This window comes from Myotis nattereri (genome assembly GCF_964212035.1).
Source record: "Myotis nattereri genome assembly, chromosome: 11".
NCBI lineage: Eukaryota > Metazoa > Chordata > Mammalia > Chiroptera > Vespertilionidae > Myotis > Myotis nattereri.
The window spans coordinates 38,067,457-38,090,974 of NC_138086.1; the positions used below are offsets into that span (position 1 = coordinate 38,067,457).

Sequence of the window (23,518 nt, forward strand, 5' to 3'; positions counted from 1 at the left end):
CTGAGCTACCACAATTAATTAGCAGAGAGACACATAATTAGAAACCTTCTTGGAGTAGCAGGAAGGATTTTGATGAATTTATAGAATTTTAGACCTGAGAAACCTAATTACACATTTTATTTTTTACAAGTGTTTCTCTTCTTCAAGCTGTCAAACTCCTAGTCACTTCAGTATGTACTGATTTACAATGTAGCTACAGCATTCATTCCCTGACCCCATCAGTTCCTTAAGAGAAAACATGCCCACAAGTTTTTATTTTCCTCTCTGATGAGAACCAAATATAGTAGGACGATTTCCTATTTGACCAGAAAAGAACACCAAAGCACCTAAATCAGGATTTAATGTATAAATCAAAAATATCGGATTCAGTACTACTTGAACAGGTCACACCACAAAGCCAATCAGAAACAAACCTACCAGTATCATCCAGGGCACACTAGGCAGACCCCAGTCCTTCACGGGCTAATGTTAGTTGAATATCATCCTCTTTTTAAACATTAGTTGCACCATAGACATGACTATACATTTACAGAAACTACCAAGAGCCTTTTGGAGCTCACTGCCTCTTAATATGCATCCATTGTTTTCCTCTTTAAACACTGTCACTGAATGGAGAAGTAGAAAATTACTATTGTCACACAAACACAGCAAAAATGCACACGGCCCGCTCCCTTTGTAATGGACGCCTACTGATGTGGCAATAAAACACGGGCAGATCACAGGGATAATTCCTCTGTGTGTGCAGTGAGAGGAAAAGGATGGCCTGCCTTGACAGGACCTGCCTTTAAGTCTTTAAAGTTCCCTCCTTCCAGTGTTTTTTTCCGGGTGCCTCCTGTGCAGCTGAGAAATGCTGCTTCGCATCAGTGAGCATCAGTGAGTGTGGTGTCTGAATTATCAGGGAGAGCAGCTGAGGATCCGTGCGGTAACTAACACATGGTTACTTTCCTCAGGGCAGGCATTAGCTGCCACTTGCTGCTGCTTAATATGCTGATTTAGCTCCCAACAGCCAGGGGGCAATTGGTGTGAAATGTCAGCTAAGGACACACTACCATTTAGTGAAGAGAAATTGGATCATGGAAGTGCAGGAACATTAAGCAGCACTGAGTTTCCCAAGCAGATGACGGGCAGACATTTAGCATCACTGAAATCATAGAAAGAGTTATCCCCCTGCGAATTCCCAAACGATAGCATCATTTTCAAAAGTGTAAGTCTCCAGCGAACCATGATCGGGAGCAAAGGAATGATAGGGAATACTTTAAACAAATAACACATTTTAGGAAGAACGAAAATTCTGAGAGTTTTGGAAATTCTTTGTACTCTATGAGATAAACTCAGGTGGCTTCCATATTTTCCCTTTCTCACTCCCATAATGCATCTCTCTCTCCTTGACTAGAGCAACAGGTCTTGTCCTTTAACTATACACCATTCCCTAAATTTCTCACTATTTGTAATTAAAAGTTGGATAATTTAAATAGACCTTAAGTTTAGAATGGCAAGTGATTCACTTACTCTGAACCTTTGCCTATAGCCAATGCTTTAGGTACTAGTAAAATTTACTTCTTGAAATATCATCTAAATGAGAAAGACAATACCAAAAAGTCATTGGTTTCATTGGATATAACACAGTGAATATCTGTATGGCATTTAAGTTCAAGTTTACAAATAAGGACCATTCTGATTCATTTTGATCTTTATACCACAACTGTATGTGTTACTATCCAGACAGTTTCCTTAGAAAACTCCCAAAATATATTCACTTATGGTACAAAAGCCCCAGCACAATGTGTTGACTTGTAGATACTCCAAAATAGTTGGTTTTCATATAGAAACCCAAATAATTACACTAAACTTGATAAAAATTTTTAGATTTTATCTCTGTCTATATCACTAGACAACCACACATTAATGCATTACCAGTATTAGTAATACTAGAGAATAGAAAATCTATATCCTCTATCCTTTGTTCCCTCCACCCCTCCTTCTCTTTTAGTATTCCTCTCCTTTTTTTATTGTCTTAAGTTTTACATGTGTCTCCTTTTTCCCCAATTGACCCTCCCCAACCATTTCCACCCCAGGCAAGGCCCCACTGCCCCATTGATTATCCTAACATGCACACATACAAATTCTTTGGTTGTTCTCTAACCCCTCCTCCCCTACTATTTGTCTCTGGATCTATTCTTGTTCATCAAATTATGTTCATCATTATATCCCACATGAGTGAGATCATGTGATATTTATCTTTCTCTGACTGGCTTATTTCACTTAGCATAATGCTCTCCAGTTACATCCATGCTGTTGCAAATGGTAAAAGTTCCTTCTTTTTTATAGCGGTGTAGTATTCCTCTCCTTTTACATTGTAATTAAAATTAAAATAAGCTATCAGCCCAGCCAGCATGGCTCAGTGGTTGAGAGTTGACCTAGGAACCAGGAGGTCACAATTCGATTCCAGTCAGAGTACATGCCCAGGTGTCCAGCTCGATCCCCAGGGCGGAGCATGCAGGGGGTAGCTGATTGATGATTCTCTCTCATCACTAATGTTTCTATCTCTCTCCCTCTTCTTTCCTCTCTGAAATCAGTAATAGGTGTGTGTGTGTGTGTGTGTGTGTGTATGATTGATATATATATATATATATATATATATATATATATATATATACACACATATATACATATGGTATCATTACCACTTCTTTGTACATCTTATATAAAATAAAAACATGATAATTTATAATCTTATTTTGAAACAAAAGTACCATTCTAGAACTACATGACCTTGGATGATATACTTAGAACTTTGTAATCTATAATTCCTCACCTTATCATACTGAAGAAGAGGGAGAAGAGGGACCCAGAGGGTAGAAGGAGTAAAAGAAAAGAGGTGGTAGAGGAGAGTAAGAGAAAGAGAAGAAATTATTAAATGAAATAATACATATAAAATAACTCAGCAGAGTGTCTGACACATAATAAACACAAGGCAGAGTGAGGAGAAATGCTGCTATAACACTTCAAAATTAAATGCAACTGGATTCAAAGCATTGGGAAAAGTATCTACATAAAATAGATATAATATTAATATCAAGGGTGGAAATATATTGGATGAGTTGAAATTCATGAATACAAATAAAGGCCTTAGCACTTGTCATAAGCACTTAATAAATTATTGTTATTACTATTCTCCTATGTAAGAAGTTACATAAGATGTTAGTTTTAAAACATTTTTAATATTTAACCTTAAAAACATCATCACTCTCTGAGAAATTGTGAATATTAATTTCATTTTAATGGCTATAATTAGTGAGTCAAAGTATAGTTACTAACAAAGGCATCAGAAACTATATACTGTTAAAATCTATATTGATATTGTAATTTTACAAACACCCGTTTGAGAGGGGAAAGCGAACATGTGCAAACATTTAATGAGAATGAGCCCTTCTGCAAGTGTCAAACGTGTCTCTAGGACAAGTTAGCAAAACTGGCTATTGAACATCCATATTTTAAAGAACTATTCTGAGCACATAAATATCCCAGTGGATGATTTATTTCTTTTCCTTTTTAAGAGGTCACACTGTGTCGTTGTGCTGGAGAAAATAATGGCATAGGCAGTAATACACAGGGCAATAAATTCTCTGTAAACTCTCTGGTAGAAAATGAGTCATTATTATTATTTATTATTGGACATTTAAGTTGGCTGACCTAGAATTTCTGGGAAAAGACTGTATAAACAATCAGAGGTGATTGGTTTGTCAGGCAACAATAGGCCAACATATATAGGAGTAGCTGTAATTGGGGAGTAATGAGTCCTGGGACTAAATGGATGAATTAGTCAGAGAAGGAGTGGACAGTCTTTTGGAACTAATGCCTGGGCTGTCAAGACACAATTTGGCGCCTGCTCATAACTGGGCTTAGATGGCATCAGCTGCCCTAGAATACAAGGTCTGCCCACAGCAGGGTCCCTCGTGCAGCGCGGCAGGTTGGCATGCTGCCCGTGGATGCAATAAACCATGCAAGACAGAGCATAGGAGCAGGCATGTGGAATCAGGAACTGCAACTCTCAGGCTGGATGTTTTTAAAAATAAACCTGGAAGGCAGATGTTTGAGCCAGCCAGCTTGTTAATTTTGAACTGATTATGTTGCCAAAAAAAAAAAAGGCACTAATCCGTAGAAAACAGTATGAGTTTTGACATTATTATAATAATTAAAAATATACCTATCATTTAAAATTAATTCCTGCTTGCAGAACCATATTTAACTTATTACACTGGGCTAAATGCAACCAGGTCATTCATACCTAATTTTTTCAGAAGTCCTGTTGTTTACAAATGAAGAGAAGGCAGAGAAAGAGTTAGTAGAAAGATTAAAGATAATTTCCTTAAAAGAAAAATATAAATCATGTCAATCTGCTTTTGACTCCGCCATTCCATTTATATGACTTATTCTAATAAGATAATCAAAAGTTTTCCCATATGTAAAGATGTGTATTGTTGTTTGTATCTATATGAGATGATAGATGTTAACTAAACCTACTATGGTAATCATTTCATGAACTACGTAAGTCAAATCATTATGATGTACACCTTAAACTTATACAGTGCCGCAGGTCAATTATATCTCAATATAACTCTGATCTTCAGACCCAATAACACACCTACCACATAAGGTTGTTCTGAAGATTAAATTCGATAAGACATGTAAAGCATTTAACACAATGTCTGGCAAGAATGGCTGCTTGGCAACTCCCTATCCTTGGTGGTTTAAACATTCACCTGCCTGAGAGGAAGACAGAAAAACAAATTCCCAAAATTCCTTCAAGATTTGTGATTCTCTGATATTTTAATCAAATAAACAGGGCATTCTATTTTAATGGCAAATTGTGCCAGGGTATGTTAAGGTAGGCATGGGGAGCTCATCTTTGAGATCATCTAAAAGCAGTTCTTAATTTTATAAGCTCTAAAAAACTATGAAGAATAGATTCAAAAGAATTCCTGGGTATACAAAAAAAAAAATTAAAAAAAAAAAAAGGCTGTGTGACATCGGGTATCTCACACAGGGCTTCAGCCTGCATGATACTCAGTAAAAGTTAGAAAATGAATGCACTGAAGACGACTTACAGTTTTCGTAATTATGTGGCAGGACAATCAGTGGGTAATGAGGAAAAGGATAAACTAAACCTCAATAGATTGAAAATTAAGTTAAGCCCGGGTCGGGGTGGCTCAGCTGGTTGGAGCTTTTTCCTGGACAGTGAAAGTGCGAGGGTTCAATTCCCAGTCAGAGCCCATGCCCAGGTTGCAGGTTTGGTCCCAGGTTGGGGCATGTATGAGAGGTAACCGATCAAAGTTTCTCTCTCACATCAATATTTCTCTTTCTCTCTCTCCCCCTTCCTCTCTCTCAAAATAAAACAATAAACATATCCTTGAGTGAGGATTTAAAAAATATTTAAAAATAAAAATAAATAAATACAGTGAAGAACATTTAGGAATCAGAACACTACTTAAAGGTCATCTCTAAAATGGTTTCAACAGTGCTTATCATTAGCAAACTCTACTTGATCATCACATCACCATTTTATGGCGTGCTATGGAGTTCTATCTAAAGATTCCATTAGGTAAGTCGAAGAGGCTGGCCTTGGATTAGCACCGTTTCTCTCTATTGATTTTTATACAAAACACCACTTACTAGCACATTTAGATCAGAGCATTGCTATAGTCCTACTGGGACAAGTTTGCAATTTTTAAATAATAGAAGTGGAATGAAATATGGATTTTTGGCTCATTTGGGAGTATCTTTTCAACAATTGCCATAGGTTTCATAGACTCTCAAGCCACCTGGTAAAGTTCAATGACTATCGTGATAGAAAGAGCACTGGATGAGTAGTTAATAATCCCAAGTCCCATTCCAGATCTGCCACTAACCAACTGTGTGCAAGGGCTGGCCAGCCTTATGGGGTGTCACTTCTGCAGTTAGATAGGGCCCTTCACTCAGATGGGCCCACAATTGGTTTAAGGCTCTGCTACTGCAATCTTGAAAGTCTTAATCCCTTTTTAAAAGGGCCTCACATTTTCATTTTGCAAGTCACTTCACCTAATTCCCATTGTACTCAATGCAATCAACAAACCCATCACTCCCTTTTACCCTAATTTTTGCAAGTGCTGTGTTATCAGAGCATACATTATCTTTATCAAATTGCCAACACAGTAGCACTCTTGGTAGTACTTTAAAAATTACTTTCTGAACCTATAGATTGTCAACTCAGGACTATGAGAATCACATTTCTAAAAGGGATTTATTTATTTTATCAGAAAGAAACTATAATTGCTGCCCGGAACCTTTTCTCATCTGAATACTTTCCATTAAAAAAATAGGTGCACTATACTATTAATTGTGCTCTCCATCTTCAAGATATATTTGGTACCTAGCTTTTTCCAAAAGTGTCTATGTTCATACAGTCATTTAGTGCAGATACTACTTCATGGAATGGGGGAGGGAGAAAGTACTCTTAGCACTAAGCAATTTACAACAGAAGGTGTTGTATAAAAACACTTTACTACAAACGTTTAAATAATATATAAATCAAAACAGAATGTTATAAAAATTAAAATGTGGAGTGTGGTAGAGAGTTGCAGCATAGTCATAGTTATATGGATCTGTTGTTTCCTTCTTAGTAATTTAAGAGATCCTAAGCAGCACTTAATGTTTCACCATCTCTTCTGCTTGGGCCCAAAGTCCTGTCATTATCATGATAGATTTAAAAATCCATAAATATGCCACTAAAGTGTGTAACCTGAGAGAGGAAATGTGGTGGTATGTGTAGAGATTTCCATTTAACACATTAACAAATGGTATCAAGAAATACAGGCATCTCCCATTTAAGCCACACACACACACACACACACAAAAAAAAATCAGATGTTTTGAGTGAAAATTCTGATAGCCAATCATTTATGATGGTGAATGGAAAAAAAATCATATATTTGTATCAATCTACACCCCCAACCAACTTTTAAAATTCGAACTAAAACAGTAAAATATATATACTTATCAAATGCAAATGTGCATCACTAAGTGTAAGAAGCTTTCATAGTAGAGGGTAACGTGCTATAATCACTGTCTAGTGAAACAGTGAGTAGGACTGTTAAGTGCAGGTGTTTGTAGACCTGGCTTGGCTTCTCAATGCCAGTGGAAAACATGCACATCTCCTCGGCTGGCATCGGGCCTATTCTTCAAAGCATCTACACATGATTCTGATGTTCTACTAATTCTATTTAAAATTTAAATCAAGACTCCCAGATATCACACTGTAAAAAAAAATACTGAGTTTGGAGGTTGTACATGTAAATAGTTGCCTTATAAGCATTAGCAAAAAACAAAAAACCACCAAGAAACAAAAAGTATCTTATTGAGAGATCTGTGTACTCTGTGAAAGTTGGATTTCAGAAATCAAGAGGAATTCTATTGTGAAACCAGGTTACATAGACTGTGTTTTATTTAGTGCTGAACTATGCTCCAAGTAGGTGTTAGATCCTCATGGCAAACACAGCCGCTGAAGATGCCCTTTTATAGGACTTCAATCCAATGGTACTATGGGACCCAATAAGAGGCATAATTAGTGTGGCTTACTTAGTTATAACAGTTATATGTCACCTGTACAAAGAGATCCGATTGCTTGAACAAATGACAAAATATATTTTGGCTTAGATTACTGAGATGTCATAGAGGTGAGCTATATGGTGCATAAAGCTAAAAGCTAGATGGCCTTAAAACAAGAATTCAAGCCCAAATCTCTTACTCCATATAAGACTTGGTCAAGAACTTAAATTTATCTGAGTTTCAGTAGATGTACTGTGAAGATTAAAGGAGTTAATGTGGGAGGTTTTTTTTTTATTATTGATTTTTTACAGAGACGAAGGGAGAGAGAGAGTTAGAAACATTGATGAGAGAGAGACATCGATCAGCTGCCTCCTGCACATCTCCTACTGGGGATGTGCCCGCAACCCAGGTACATGCCCTTGACCGGAATCGAACCTGGGACCTTTCAGTCCTCAGGCCGACGCTCTATCCACTGAGCCAAACCGGTTTCAGCATGGTTTTTAAACTAGTAAAGGCCACACAGGAAACACCAAGTACCTTGTATATGTACATACGTGGGTTTGAAGTACTCACTAGCTGTGTAAAATTGGACAAATGTTTAATTACTTAGGCCTTCATTTTCTCATCTTTAAAATGTGATCAATTATACCTATTTTTCAGAGCAGAAATTGTGTTAGAAATATATGAATAGAGCCTAGCAAAAAGTGTTTGGGTCACAGCAGACATTCAATAAATGCTAATTATGAATTTGCTCCTTATCATTAAAACTTCAAAAGCTTTCACTCTTTTCCATTCAAACAACCTGCTCACTCACTCATGCCTCAACCTTATTATCACCCAGAACTCTTAATTTCTTAAATCCCCATCATGTACCACAATTTCTTGTTTCCCCACTGTTCCCTATAAACCTATACTTTACTCACATACAATTGTCTTCTTTCTTATACTCATAATTCTTGACCATTACCATACCTTACCTATCATAGTTCATGATTTCAAATATTTCAACTACTGGTGACTAAGTCTTAAGTGTCTTCGATGTTTATAATATTTACTCTGCCAAACTCAATCTAAAATGGATTCAAGAGTCTTTTCAGTCTTCTACTATTAATACTGCCCCAATCCTCCATAGAAAAAGCTGATCTGATTATGCATGTAATCATATTAAAGGAGTGGAACTTGTGTGTGTGTGTGTGTGTGTGTGTGTGTGTGTGTGTGTGTGTTTTAAATACGTTTTTATTGATTTTGGAGAGAGAGGAAGGGAGAGGGAGAGAAACATATATTGGCTGCCTCCTGCATGCCCCCTACTGGGATCGAGCCTGCAACCTGGACACATGCCCTAACTGGGAATTGAACTGGTGACCTCTTGGTGCATGGAAGGATGCTCAACCAACTGAGCCAAACCAGCCAGGGCAGAACTCTAGGGTTGTTGGGTGTTTGTTTTGTTTTGTTTTGTTTTGTTTTGTTTTACAAAGCAATGTTTTTCTTTCCTATGTTTCTTAAAACGGATTTGCTCTAGACTTTCTTCCTTAAAACTCACATTAAATCTTGTAAAGGTCTTGACATAGACACCAGCTGGCTGGATCAAAATTTTAACTAAGGGTACAACAAGTTTGTACAGCGAGGCAAAAACTCTATTTCTTATTCCCCCCTTGCAGGCAAGTCTTAGTGAAATGCACACATAAGTAACAGAATGGGACTTCTGGAAATCTTTCCAGCTCCCTACCTTCAGATTTCTTGTGACATGGAGGAAAATAAACCTGTCATCTGTACAAATCACCCTTTAGCTGGCTTGTCTATAATAGTATTTGAACACAACTTTAAGCCTTATAGGTTCCATAACTGTCCTAAGCAACACTAACTTTTATACCTAAAAATAATCTCAGCTAATGAATTAAAATATCTAATTTAGGTTAAAGTGAAAATCTAATTTTAAAATTCATTTGTACTTCCAATATTAGCTCGGTACTGCTCCAGGTTGAGAAATTTCAGGGGTCTCTGTGTGAGGAGTGTGGTAAATCCACTCTCTGAGTTTTTCCTCCTGATGCCATCTTGATGGCACTTCCCAGCTCCCAGGTGGTGATTTCTGCAATGGCACTGTGAGAAAGCTGGTAGTGGACACCCCTTTCTCACTATGACTGTGTGTTGGTACACTCTGGCATTGGTGGATGTTCATCGCTGACTTGCTCCTCTCTTGGGGTGCCGTCCTGCATTGTTTGGAGATTTTCAGAACATCTTGCTACAATGCCACACTTCTGGCTGCCACTTGCACCCTACGCTTCAGTTCCCATCTGATAGTTTGTGCTGAACTGGCTTTGCCCCTGGCAGCGTGCCCTATTGGATCGAGTCCCAGACCAGCTCCATCAGGTAAGGCTCATCTCTGTTCTGATTTGTGTGTAAGCTTGTGCCCAATGAAGCCACCTTTCATTGCTTAGCCATCAGACAGGCATCTCTACCTCAGCACTTTATTGTTAGCATCCAGAGCATGTAGCTAATCCAAATAAATAAAAGTAATCTAAATTTGACAAAATAATAGTAGATTAGCTAGTACCTTTACCACTCAGATAAGGGGAATTAAATATATAAGCAATCCTAGCAATCCTCTCAAGAACATGTATACTAAAATTAAGGAGAAGGGTAAGCACATTTTTCTCTGTGAAAACAGAAATAACACAATATTCCATACTTTTCCCAAAGGAATTTTTTCTTCTATTCAATCTGGATAAATCTATACCCTTAAGATAGATTTAGGGCTAATTTTCCTGACACAGACTTTTCTCCACTTACCTATACAAGACTCCTTTCACCTTTTCTTGTTTCGCGTCCCCAAATCTTTAATACGGTCCTCACGACACCCATTCTTTGCATATAAGACTTCTAATTTACCAAGAGAAAAGTGGTCATCCAGTGTGACTTCCAATTTCGTCTATCTGCAAATTTAATTATCTCTATTCATATTTACTATCCATTCTGTCTCAAGTGAAAGATGCCACCACCTTTTCAAAGATAAATTCATTACTCTAATATTGGTGTATGTGTTTTCTGGAATTATCCTTCAACATCGAAGTGTGTGTTTTTTCTTAGTTTTACATTTAATAGATTCCTTCCCTTCTGTCCATTAGCATGTTTACATGTCCTCCATTCTGGAAAAAAAAAAAGTCTATAGTAGTTCTCCACATTTCTCTTTCACTGTCCTACCAAACTTCTTAAGCATGCCAATTTCTTACTTCCCAAAAACTCTTTTCTAAATATATTCTATTGATTTTTTACAGAGAGGAAGGGAGAGGGATAGAGAGTTAGAAACATCGATCAGAGAGAAACATCAATCAGTTGCCTCCTGCATACCCCCTACTGGGGATGTGCCCGCAACCCAGGTACATGCCCTTGACCAGAATCAAACCTGGGGCCCTTGAGTCCACAAGCTGACGCTCTATCCACTGAGCCAAACCAGTTAGGGCCCCAAAAACTCTTTAACACTGTGGTCTTTATTCCATTCCAATATATTCTAGTGAATCTGTTTTTATAAAAGTAAATCAATGATTCCTAAAACCCAAATACATTTTAAATTCTTTGAGTCTCTAAAAATTTTACATTTCTTTCTGAATCTCTTTATCACTTCTTTAGACCTGGTTTTCTGATATTTATTTATTTATTTATTTATTTATTTATTTATTTATTTATTTTTAAACACTTTGTAGATAAAGGCCAGGAATCTGCATTTTTAGCAAACTTCATATCAATGACAAACATGAAAAATAGAGAACTACTGGTTTAATAGCTAAAAATAAACAAAACAATTTGGTTAATCAACAATGATCTACGAGGGGGGATACTATTTTAACAGTCAGTTGAAAACATTTGTTATTTTCTCTTTTTCATTATCTAATCATAAACTAAATATCAAGGTTGAATTAAGAGGGAGGTGGCGTATGTTACAGTATTTAAAGCTTCATAATAGATTAGAGCAGCTTTAATTAAAGTTACCAGGACAGCCAGAGGGAGACACTATACGCCATAATTGGAAATGTGTCACTAGAAAAATGTGTTTATTATAACCTTGATCCTATTTTCTTTGAGCAAAATGTCTAGAGACCTTCATTAACTCAGCAGATCCCCTTGTCTGTGCTGGTTGGTGAACAATAAGACCACTTATTTAATTCACCTCCATCTTTCAGGAGGCACCATTGAAGGAGGTTGGATTATTTCTTTGAAAAGCTTTTTCCTATGAACTGTTCATTAACACTTGCAGATTTTTCAGCCTAGTGCAGGCTGAAATAAATGTTAATAACAATGTTAAACGATTGTTTCTTTTTAGACTTGAGATTGCTTAAGAATAATCCAACAATGTTAGCAGAATAATTACCATATTGAGCCAGTTTGTGAGGCATAGGCATAGCAAGGAAAATAGAAAAATACTCACTTAGGAAATATATCTTGAAAACAAAATGGCTGAACCAGTGTGGCGTTAGAGGGGGAAAAAAGCTGGATTCATGGACAGATTTCCTGAAGTTAAATTCCATCACAACCTCATGCTATCTATACAAGTCTTGGACAAGAATTCTAGACCTTTATGAGTTTCCTCATTTATTAAAGAAGAATGAACAGATGTTTAATGTGCCTATTTCATAGGATTCTGTGTCAGCCCAATGCATATCACTCATCAGAATCATAACCTGTTTTTATATACTCTCAAAACAAAACCAAAACGACTTAAGTGCAAAATCTGTTTTGCTATAAAAGAGGTTGGTTTTATGGCAAAAGCAACTACAATATTTTTACCTTGGTTTCTCTTTCAGCTCTTTCTAAAGTTGGTTGTTGGAGCAGATCAAAAGATAATAGCATAATATAAGCATGAATAAAATGTCAAAATAGCCAAAACCGGTTTGGCTCAGTGGATGTAGCGTCGGCCTGTGGACTGAAAGGTCCCAGGTTCGATTCCGGTCAAGGGCATGTACCTGGGTTGCAGGCACATCCCCAGTAGGAGATGTGTAGGAGGTGGCTGATCGATGTTTCTCTCTCATCGATGTTTCTAACTCTCTATCTCTCTCCCTTCCTCTCTGTAAAAAATCAATAAAATATATTTTTAAAAAAATGTCAAAATAAATACTGAAATTGAAGAAAGATACTGGTTGAAATAGTTTTGAGTCAAACATACACTGAGTGGCCAGATTATTATGACCACCTGACATTTGTAGGCAAATTAGCTATAATTTCACGCTGAAGTTGCTAGAGGGACAGACTATTATAAATAGGGAAGCAGGTTGTTTACCATGACAGTAAAAGTGATTTTTTTTTTCTGGAGATATGGGTAAACAATGCAATTTAACAGCCTTTGAACGTGGGATATATATACGTATGTATATAACCTGCTGCCCTATTTATAATGGTCTGGCCCTCTAGCAACTTCAGTGCAAAATTATAGCTAATTTGCCTACAAACGTCAGGTGGTCATAATAATCTGGCCACTCAGTGTAAGCTCAGCATGAAGCAATGAAATAAGTTATGATTTCATGTTTAATCAACAGACTATAAAAGCCAGAATTAAAAATTTAATGTTCAAATACATAAAATCAGTATATGTGCAGACATAATAAAGTTTATCATAGAAATTATAATCATTCCACTAAAAAAAGAAAAAAATCCTTTCAGTTGTTCATTTTCTTTAAAAAAGAAACAACTGAATTCTAGAAACTCATAGGGAATTTTTTTAGTAGATTTTTGAGAAAACAACCAGTTCAATTTACATGTTTTTCATAGATTTACATCTATTACATATTCCCAAGGGTATTTTATGTTGATAATCTTGATACTAAAAATATATTGCTAGTGTACATCTAAATTGATAAAACTATTTTGAAAAGCAATTGTCATATTCTTATAAAGCTAACTTTGTGAATACCCTACAGTCTAATAATTCCACTATTGACCCTACCGATATCCTTGCATGTGGTACCAGGAAATTTGTTAAAGAAATGTAGCAGCGCCAAATAATAATTTACCAACAGAGAATAAATGAAAATTTGAGATATACCCTCATGAAATAATATTTAACTGTGGCTAAAATGAATTAAATCTAAGTACAAACCTCCAGATAAATCATCCTATATAATAAAAGGCTAATATGCAAATCAACCAAACAGTGGAACAACTGGTCGCTATGATGCACACTGACCACCAGGGGGCAGACGCTCAATGCAGGAGCTGTCCCGTAGTGTTCAGTGCGCTCCCACAGGAGCACTGCTCAGCCAGAAGTTGGGCTCACGGCTGGTGAGTGCAGCGGTGGTGGCGGGAGCCTCTCCCACTTCTGAGACAGAGCTAAGGACCCCTTGGTGGGCCTAAACCTGCAGGCGGACATCCCCTGAGGGCTCCTGGAATGCACAAATTTCATGCTCTGGACCTCTAGTACAAACATAATGGAAGAAAGTCGTTGAGAACTACATACATTATAATGTGATTTTGATAAAGCTAAAAAGAAAGCAAACTAGCAAATATGTTGTTTAACAAAACATGTATGTAAAGCACAACTATTTTTTAAAACAAAGAAATAAGTAATCAAATATCTAGAATATTGGCCACCCCTGACAGGGAGGCGAGGTAAGGGGACAGGAGAGTTCTAAGAAGGCAGCGTTAAGGGTGCTGGCAATATTCGTAGGTTTTATGTTGCACAATAACTTTAAACATTATTATTACACATCATGACTTACATATGTATAAATACATCCATGTACAAATTAAATACACTATTCCTATGTATTAGAATCACCTAACAAACTAATAATTAGAAGTAAGCTGATTATGTTGAATTCATAATGGAACCATGATATCTCACCTTCATGCACACATTAGATGAACAGTTTCCATGGTGAAGAAAGCCTCCAACTAAAACATGAAAAATAATAAGGAATGGAAAATAACCAAATGAGCAAACCCAATTTAAACTCACCACCAGGGCTTTAGATCTGTTGCTGAGAAGTTTTTCAATATCCCTGGCTGCAATTTCCACCAGCTGGCGTGCATTATTTGGTTCCACAGTATACAAATCTTGGTATTTCTCATAAATCTATGTGAAAAGCAAAAGAAAATTGTTAAGAACAATAATTGCTTATTTGGTTCATAAGTTCACATTAGAATGTATTTAAAATCATAAACAATTGATTAGAAAAGTCCACCCTTTTCTTCCTTCACCTTGATCTTTCCTTTAGGTGTCTCAAAAATATGTATATAAATATTAGTTTCCTATAAGAACACCAGCTTGCCAAAATAGTTATGTCAACAGGCTGTAAAACATCTTGAACAACAATGCTTTGTATATGCAATTTTGTGACTTGAAATTGTACATTCAACCTCAAAACCTAGTATGAACTGCCATCAGCATTTTAAAAACAGGAGAACTGGAGTATGGGAGGTCAAACCTGGAGGATATGTGCAGTGAACAAAGGTAGGAGGGAGGGGGAGTGCTAATATATTGAGACTGCCCACTATTCTCCCTCACTGCAATCACTGAGGCTAACGGGTTTGCTGCTAAACCTTATGAGAAGAAAGAGAGAATTAATGAATGAATATAAAGCCCCTGCTAAGGAAGGGGCTGTCACCGGTCATCCAGGTGACACAGGGAGCTTCATTTCACAGGGTAGTAGTTTGAAGGTTATCAAGGTCGACTTTCAAGATTAGTTAAAACGGAATTGTGTAAATATTTTTATTATCAGATTGACTGTTTTGTTTTTAAATCGTTGAATCAAACCATACTGAAAGTAAGTTGAATCAAACCATACTGAAAGGCAGCAAAAGAAAACTCGGCTGCTGCATTTCTGGCTCACATCAGTGTCCATGGAAGGAGTTCCCCAGCATAGCATCAGATACACTTGGTATGCAGAGCCTGTATGCTCCTGGCGGGAGAGGAAGAATGAAAGAAAGGGGGTGGGGAGAGGACCAGCAACCCTATCTGTGGCTGGAGGGCTGAGCAGAGAAGGAAATCCCTTATGCATCCAACAGATGGGTTGCACATGCATGACTAAACCATCTTTAAAAGCCAAGACCTGGCAGTTTTTTGCCATCGTATGAGAAGAGAATCCAGGCACATGCAGGAACTAGTTTAACCCTGTTTTCCTAGCACAACCTCAGCCTTCTGTTACTACCAACAAATTCTACAGCCTGGTCCCAGCTGAGCATGGATGCTATTGGTGAACACTGGTTTCAAATGGACACAGGCACATATGCTAACATCTAGATATATAAAAGCCTAATATGCTAAGTTTCCGACCAATCAGAGTAGGTTAGCTTGCTGCTAGGGTCCAGCCATTTGGGACTGGGCGAGATGGGTGGAACAAGCCCTGGAGCCCTCCCGTGGCGGTTCCTCCCTGGACAGCCAACCCCCATTGGCCCAGATTGAGACTAAGCAAGACAGCCCTGATCGCCAGCCAAGCTGAGGGACCCCAACAGTGCACGAATTCATGCACCAGGCCTCTAGATTATTTATAACAGAGTATGTATGTTCATTTACACAGAATTAACATTTTTATTCAAATGATAAAAATTAATCATTTTAAAACATTTAAATCAAGCTTTTACTCCTAAATTCATTTGCTTTATTCAAACTATGAGGTTTTTCCATACTAGACTTAATTTGACCTTGCAGGTTGTCATTTCACCTATTCAAACCACAGTAACTTAGCATATACAATCTCCATATTTAGTGTCATCCAGGATTCCTGCATATTACTGGACTATGGACTGCTTGTGTTTTCTTCTGCAGGACAGATTATTGAGCTCTGTATTAAAGACCCAGGTTATCCATGATAAAATCCATCCAACTCAAGGCTCCCTCTTTTATTTCAGCCTAAGATGACATCCAAGAACATGACCTCCTGAATAGATTAATTGATCAGGGTACAAAAAGATAAACCTCAACATCACTTTAATTGATCCAGGATATTTAGTTCTTTGCAGTGAAACCAATATAGCTAATTGGTATAAAGGCAGCTGTGCTTTGAACCATTAATGTCTTGCTCCTTTCTGTGTGAAGTCTGATCTCCTTCCTGTGGTATAGAGACTACAATATAATTCAGAGTTGGTGAAGATTAGTTCAGGATGCATAGTCTGTACTTTGCATTATGTACTATAAATAAAGACATTGATTAATACACTACCTACAAAACCAGAAACATTATAGGTGCTCTAAAGAATGAGAGGATTATAAATCAGAAGAATTTAGTTCAAATATATATATATATATATATATATATATATATATATATAATCTCTTCTAAAATATATATAATCTATTCTCTCAAATTATGTTTCTAGGGTAATTTTTTAATGCTTAAGAAAAAAAACAAGATCTACCTGGCTAATAAACTTTTTTAAAAATATGTTTTTATTGCCCGTATTTTTAAAATATATATATTTTATTGATTTCAGAGAGGAAGGGAGAGAAAGAGAGAGATGGAAACCAATGCTCAGCGAGAATCTTCCATTGGCTGCCTCCTGCATGCCCCTCACTGAGGACTGAGCCCACAACCCGAGCATGTGCCCTGACTGGGAATCAGAACCTTGACCTCCTGGTTCATGGGTGGACACACAACTACTGAGCAACATCAGCTAGGCGCAAATAAACTTTAAATAAATGTAAAATTAAGGAAGTTTAAATCTCGATCCCCAGTGTAAATATCCTACTGTTTGTTTTACATATAAAACATTTGAAATGTTTTATTGGTAATAAAAATGAATTTGAACCATTTAACTGTCCCACCAAAAGAAAAACTGACTCTTGCTTCTGGTTTTAAAGACTACAATATTCTTTGTTGCATAAAGTATCAAGAAGGCTCTCAAAAAGTCTACTGGTTTTTGTTTTATAAACATTTTCAGAGTAGAAAGTTTCACATGGATTTTAACATTATGTATTTTCCTAATGTACACAAATTTATAATTTTTCTCCCACTAAAATAAACCACATTTCTATACTCTTTCACATGTTAACATACGACTATTTGAAAAAATCTTAAGTATCTTTTCCTCTTTCTAGTATTTTGTTTCCTTAAAAAACAATGACTTGCTTTAGCATTTTATCCAGTGGCCTTTCTGAAAGAAAAACATTTTGGTGGAAATAATAGGAGTTTTGTGACCAGATAAACTCCATTCAAATCACATGTTGATTCCTCACATGCTGTGTGACACTGGCTTCCATTTCTTCTGCCTGAAAGAATACGGCCCATAAAGACACTCCCGCACAGGATGTTTTATCCTGCTGACCGATGCACAAATATGCTCTAGGTTTTCTGTTGTTCAAGTCCTCCCCCTACAATCTTTGGCACAAGTTTTGACAAAACAGTACTTGTCGCCTGCATATTCTTTCTTTCTTACAATTTTAATTAACTGGTTTTAATGTACTTTCAGTATTACATTGATAGACCAAATTTTGTGGTAATGACAACAGAGAATATGGTTTCCCTACCTTTTTCATTGGAAACGTCTAACTCACTCTGCTCTAATTAAGTCCATAGTTTCAAGATAATCTTCAGAATCATACATTTAAAATAATCTCAAATGTAATATCTAAAAGGTGACAACACTCATTGATATAACTGCTTCATAAACATACCTAGAGAACTGTTTTTGAAATCATAAGCCTTAGTTTTAGACGATGAATGATGCCGTAGACTAATGCAGATACCCCTAATGCTCACTGAAAGCCAGATACACTTCCAAGTTCTGGATGACAGACAAGACTGGATTAGCAATCACTTTCAGGCAGCTTCTCTCTACCACTCACTTTAAGAAACCTAAAAAGTGCATTCAATTAGCCATCATATTAATGGGAACACTGGGCTTCAGGCTCTTGAATATCAGAGTGGAGTGAGTTTTACTCCCATTTCACTTCAAGTATGACCAAACTACTGTCCGGGCCAGCAGAAGGTGAAATGGTTAGGCAACGTGAGTTCGCAATACCCTTCTGCTTGAAATCCCGGTTGGCTTCAGCAGGATGTAGGGGAATAGAAAAGCCCCTGGGGAGGAACAAGAAAGGCCGCTGAGAATGAAGGGTCAGTTTGTCTGCGAGGAGACAGCCCTCGGTGCAGGAGGAGGGGAGCCCAATGCTGAGACTGAGGGACGGAGGGTGGGAGCAGAGGTTCCCCTGGAGGATGATGGTGAAAACCACCAGAGGGCCCTCAGCAGGATGAGGAGATTGACCAAGTTCTTAGAGGCAATCACATTCAAGATCAAATACACTAGACATTCCTTCACACGAGTTTCCCCTTGTGCCCAGATGCCAAGGAGCAAAGTCAAGAACATGAGAAAATACTGAAAGAGAGTTTGAATTTGAACTGTACTAAATCTATAATTGACCACAAAAGCCCCTTTGGAACTGAAAAACAGGAACCTTGAAATGGTAAGATTAATACTTTCCTCCCCTGGGAGAAAGAATGGTAGCTCATGAGTAAGTTAAGTTCCCTAGAAAAACAGTCAAATTTCTGCGATTATAGCTTATACATATGTAAACTTGGTAACGCCTTCCCTCAATACTTGGACATTTGCTTTCCTTCCATAGAACTTGTCAGGCACAAGCAATCAAGATCTTGGCTGCCCACAGCCATCTTTCTGAGGAAAGGTTCCCCTGTTCCCGTCCCTGAAAAAGAGTAGCCCTAGAATTTCCTTATAAGTGGGTAGCTTTATTCTAATGCATGACCTTAACTTTGACCCTTGCTTAATTGTATTAAGATATTTCACACTTACAAGCAGCTAACTTCTGAATCAATGGCCTGTAGGAGCCAAGTACAAAAGATCTGTTTAGACAGTAATACATTGCACCAATCAGAGTCTGACTGTAGATGACAGTGGGATGGATCAAGGGCAGAAGCAGTAGTGAAAAGACTAGTGGGAGGAAAAGAGTGTCCAGACACCGAGGGACGGAAGCGATGGCTGTGGGAGGCACAATAAAGGCCTCCCCACGAGATCCACCTCTGAATCCCCAGAACCTGTGAATACGATGTCACATGGCAAAATGGAATTAAGTTTGCAGTTGTAATGAAGTTTTGCTAATCAGATGAATTTAAAATAACGAGATTATCCCGGAGTGTCCTGGTGAGTCCAATGTAATCAGAAAGATCCTTTCGAGTGGACGAGGAAGATGTGCCTCTGCAAGAGAAAACCAGAGTTGGTAGCATGAGAAGAAATTTCAAGAAGAGATTTTTGCCTGTTTTGTCCACTGGTACAGCCCAGCACATAATATAGTGCCCGCACATAGCAGGCGCTCCATAATCCTGGCGGCATCAATGAGCAAATGGACACTGAGGCTGGCGATTGCATCAGGCTTTACTAGGAACGGAAATGCTGGCTTGTAACAAGTTCTTCCTTGCGTTTTAAAAACCAATATTTATTTTAAACCTAAAAAACAACAAGGCTATGTAAGGTACTATGCAGTTACATAGTGTAACATAAATGCAACATGTAAATGGTCATGAGGTTAGAGCAGCCGTGGGCAAACTATGGCCCGCGGGCTGGATCCGGCCCGTTTGAAATGAATAAAACTAAAAAAAAAAAAAAAAAAAAAGACCGTACCCTTTTATGTAATGATGTTTACTTTGAATATATATTAGTTCACACAAACACTCCATCCATGCTTTTGTTCCGGCCCTCCCGTCCAGTTTAAGAACCCATTGTGGCCCTCGAGTCAAAAAGTTTGCCCACCCTGGGTTAGAGTAAATACACAAAACAGGGTAATAATCAATACAAATACTATCAGTGTTCCAATGAGGAAGGACAGAAAATCGTGCCATCAGAATTCAAAGGAAAGTCAAGTCATACTGGTTATGATCATAAAAAAGATGGATTATAGCCACACTCGGGAATAAATGTGCATAAGTAAGGCAGAGAGAAAAATCAGAATGTGTGTGAAACAAGAAATTATTGGAAAATAAAGACTGAAAAACTAATTGTGACACTATTATGAAGAGCTATAAAATTCAGAGTGTTCGTTTTTACCTAATTATGTAGTCAATTCCAAACTGTTTGAGACTGACCCTAAACCCAAAGGATCTACATTTATTTCACTGCCAACAAAAGACCTTGAAAATGCAGCACAGTTTAATTTGTGCTTAACCATCTGGCAGCAAATGGCTTCTCTAAAGAAAAATTGCTTCCTATCAATGCTGATGTGTAATTTTACAAATTTACATTCATTAAAGAAGCTTCATACATGTACTCTTGCCTCAGATTCTTGTCCTTCTTAAGTTTTCAACCTCAGCAATATTGACATTTTTACCAGACCATTCTTTGTTGTGGGCAATGTCCTACGCAGTATAGGATGTTTAGCAGCATCTTTGGCCTCTACACACTACATGCCAGTAACACTCCCCCACCCCCACCCCTGGTTGTGACAGTAATAAATGTTTCAAATGTCTCTTAAGGAACAAAATTGCCCCAGGCTGAGAATCACTGCACTCTATATAAAGACATTAAAGATGTCTTCAGGGGAGAACGATAAGCAGCTATATGTTGTATATTGAGAGTGTGCAGTAGCGAATAATGGTCTTGTATGTCATTCATCTTCATTGTAAAGATGAAGCTAACCCTTGGCTACATCACTTCCATAAGTTTTCAGCTTCCCCTCCTTTGTGAGGCTCATAGACAAGAGAGCACAACCACTATCTATTACTCTCCCTGTAATTAGTATTACCAAGCCATAGGATTGCTACTTGAAGAAACAATAAATAAGAACTCGCGCAAATACCAGCATAACTTTAAAAAGTGTTATTGATTGATAATAGAACAGATTGGTATGGTAAAAAAGAAATCATTTTAGTAGTCTTTCACTATTAATGTTTATGAACCAATAATACTGCACTTAAAAACCTGTAAATAAAATATTGAAAGTTATCATAAGATTAGAAACCCCTTTAGAATTCATTTTCTTTCATGTCTTTGAAAACAGTTTAATTAACCACTGTTTAAAAGAAATAAAACACACATACACAAAAATAACAGAGTCCATATTCTCTCTGTGGAAATATATTCTGCAGTCTCAATAGATTTCTCTCCATTTAGCGGGGGAGGGTAATGTATTTTTCCCTAAGATGACAATAATCTCAATTTGCCTGTTATTACGGTAACTAGTCACAACATTTCCTAGTTGGAGGTGTAAGGCAACTCTGAACAAAACTAAAACATGAAATAAATAAGCTATATTTGAAAAGTAATACTATTATTTTTATAAAGTACTTAGGTTACTTTTTTAAATAATAATATTACTTTTAAAGTAATATAAATATAAAACTACATGTTAAAGGGAAGTAAGCATTAACTTTTTTATGTCATCTATTATTGCTGTCACATTTCATTTTACATCCCTTTTACTCCTACAACACTTCTGTGAGGGAGAGTATTACTATCTCACTTGACAAGCAGGTAAAGGAAATCTACTATCACCAGCTACTTAGCAGCATTCCCGAGGAGAAAAAAAGAGTCCCTTCCTTACTGTTGACTCTGCATCTTGCTAAATCCCTACTCAGAATCACCAGTGATTAATTATGTTCTGCTTTAGAGTATCTTATTTTGCCAATAAATAAATATATTAAACTCTTTACAACCTAGAAAATGAAAATTCTATTTACATAAGATCATGTGATCACAATGTCAAAGAAAAAGCATTGGTCTGTGAACCCCTTTAGTTACTAATGAAATTCTTCACTCAAAATCCTTGTGTAAATACTAACTTAATTAAGAGGACTGAATGCTCAATATTTAGACACATTTCATATTTATGTCTTTGAGAGAATATTGGGAGCGCTCCATCAGTAGGACATCCCGTGAGGGCTATAGGACTGTAAGAGGGCGCAGGCCGGGCTGAGGGACCCCCACCCCTGAGTGCACGAATTTTCGTGCACCGGGCCTCTAGTATAATACAATTCTCTTGACTAATACAACGGGGGAATGATCTTTCTTGCGTTCTGGTTACAGGTCAATAAATATTATATATGGATATGTCATCAATCTCAACAACTCCATAAGATGAAACATCTCGGCAGATCACAAAACTATCAATTGGAGTAAGTGTATTTTCTTCAGGTGGAAGACCATAAAGACAAAATCAAGAAAAACTATTTTCTGTACCACTCTTAGCAATCCTTTCAATAGATATACACACAAAAACCATGTCTGTGCATACCAACAATGATGGAAGATTTTACATTCTGCATGTAAATTTACATTTTGCAATATCTTTCTATACTTTCTTTTTAAAAATAAATTTAAATAGAAATGTTCATGAGTGGGTAACTGCTAGCCAAATTTTGGCTTCTTCTAATTTACACTGAGTGGCCAGATTATTATGACCAGCCAGATTATTATGACCACCCCATCAGTACTTCATTGACACTTCCAAAAATACTGAATATTGAAAACTTCCTAAGCAAATACTCTCAAGGTTTTATTATTATTATTATTTGCATAACTAATTCACTTCATTGTACTGATGGGGTGGTCATAATAATCTGGCCAGTCATAATAATCTGGCCACTCAGTGTACAAGAAGCAATATAAAAAGGTAAAATATTAACTTATAGTCTAAAGCAAGCATGTCAAACTCAAAGGCTAACACGGGCCAAATAAACAAGGCATGTGGCCCATGGGCCGCGAGTTTGACAGCTTGGTCTAAGGCAGTGATGGCGAACCTTTTGAGCTTGGCGTGTCAGCATTTTGAAATACCCTAGCTTAACTCTGGTGCCGTGTCACATATAGAAATTTTTTGATACTTGCAACCATAGTAAAACAAAGACTTATATTTTTGATATTTATTTTATATATTTAAATGCCATTTAACCAAGAAAAATCAACCAAAAAATGAGTTCGCGTGTCACCTCTGACACGCGTGTCATAGGTTTGCCATCACTGCTCTAAAACATAACAATATATATTTTTTAAAATTTTGGAGTTACTAGTACAT

General features: G+C 37.1%; 1 protein-coding gene across 3 annotated transcripts in view; it reads right to left on the reverse strand.

The window, feature by feature from the left end:
* The window catches only part of CACNA2D1 (calcium voltage-gated channel auxiliary subunit alpha2delta 1), a 389,241-nt gene that overhangs the window by 288,247 nt on the left and 77,476 nt on the right, over positions 1-23,518 (reverse strand). For all 3 annotated transcript variants that reach the window (XM_081102325.1, XM_081102324.1, XM_081102326.1), the window contains exon 3: positions 14,528-14,644. In XM_081102325.1, the coding sequence (XP_080958451.1) occupies positions 14,528-14,644 (117 nt within the window). The remainder of the gene's footprint in view (positions 1-14,527; positions 14,645-23,518) is intronic.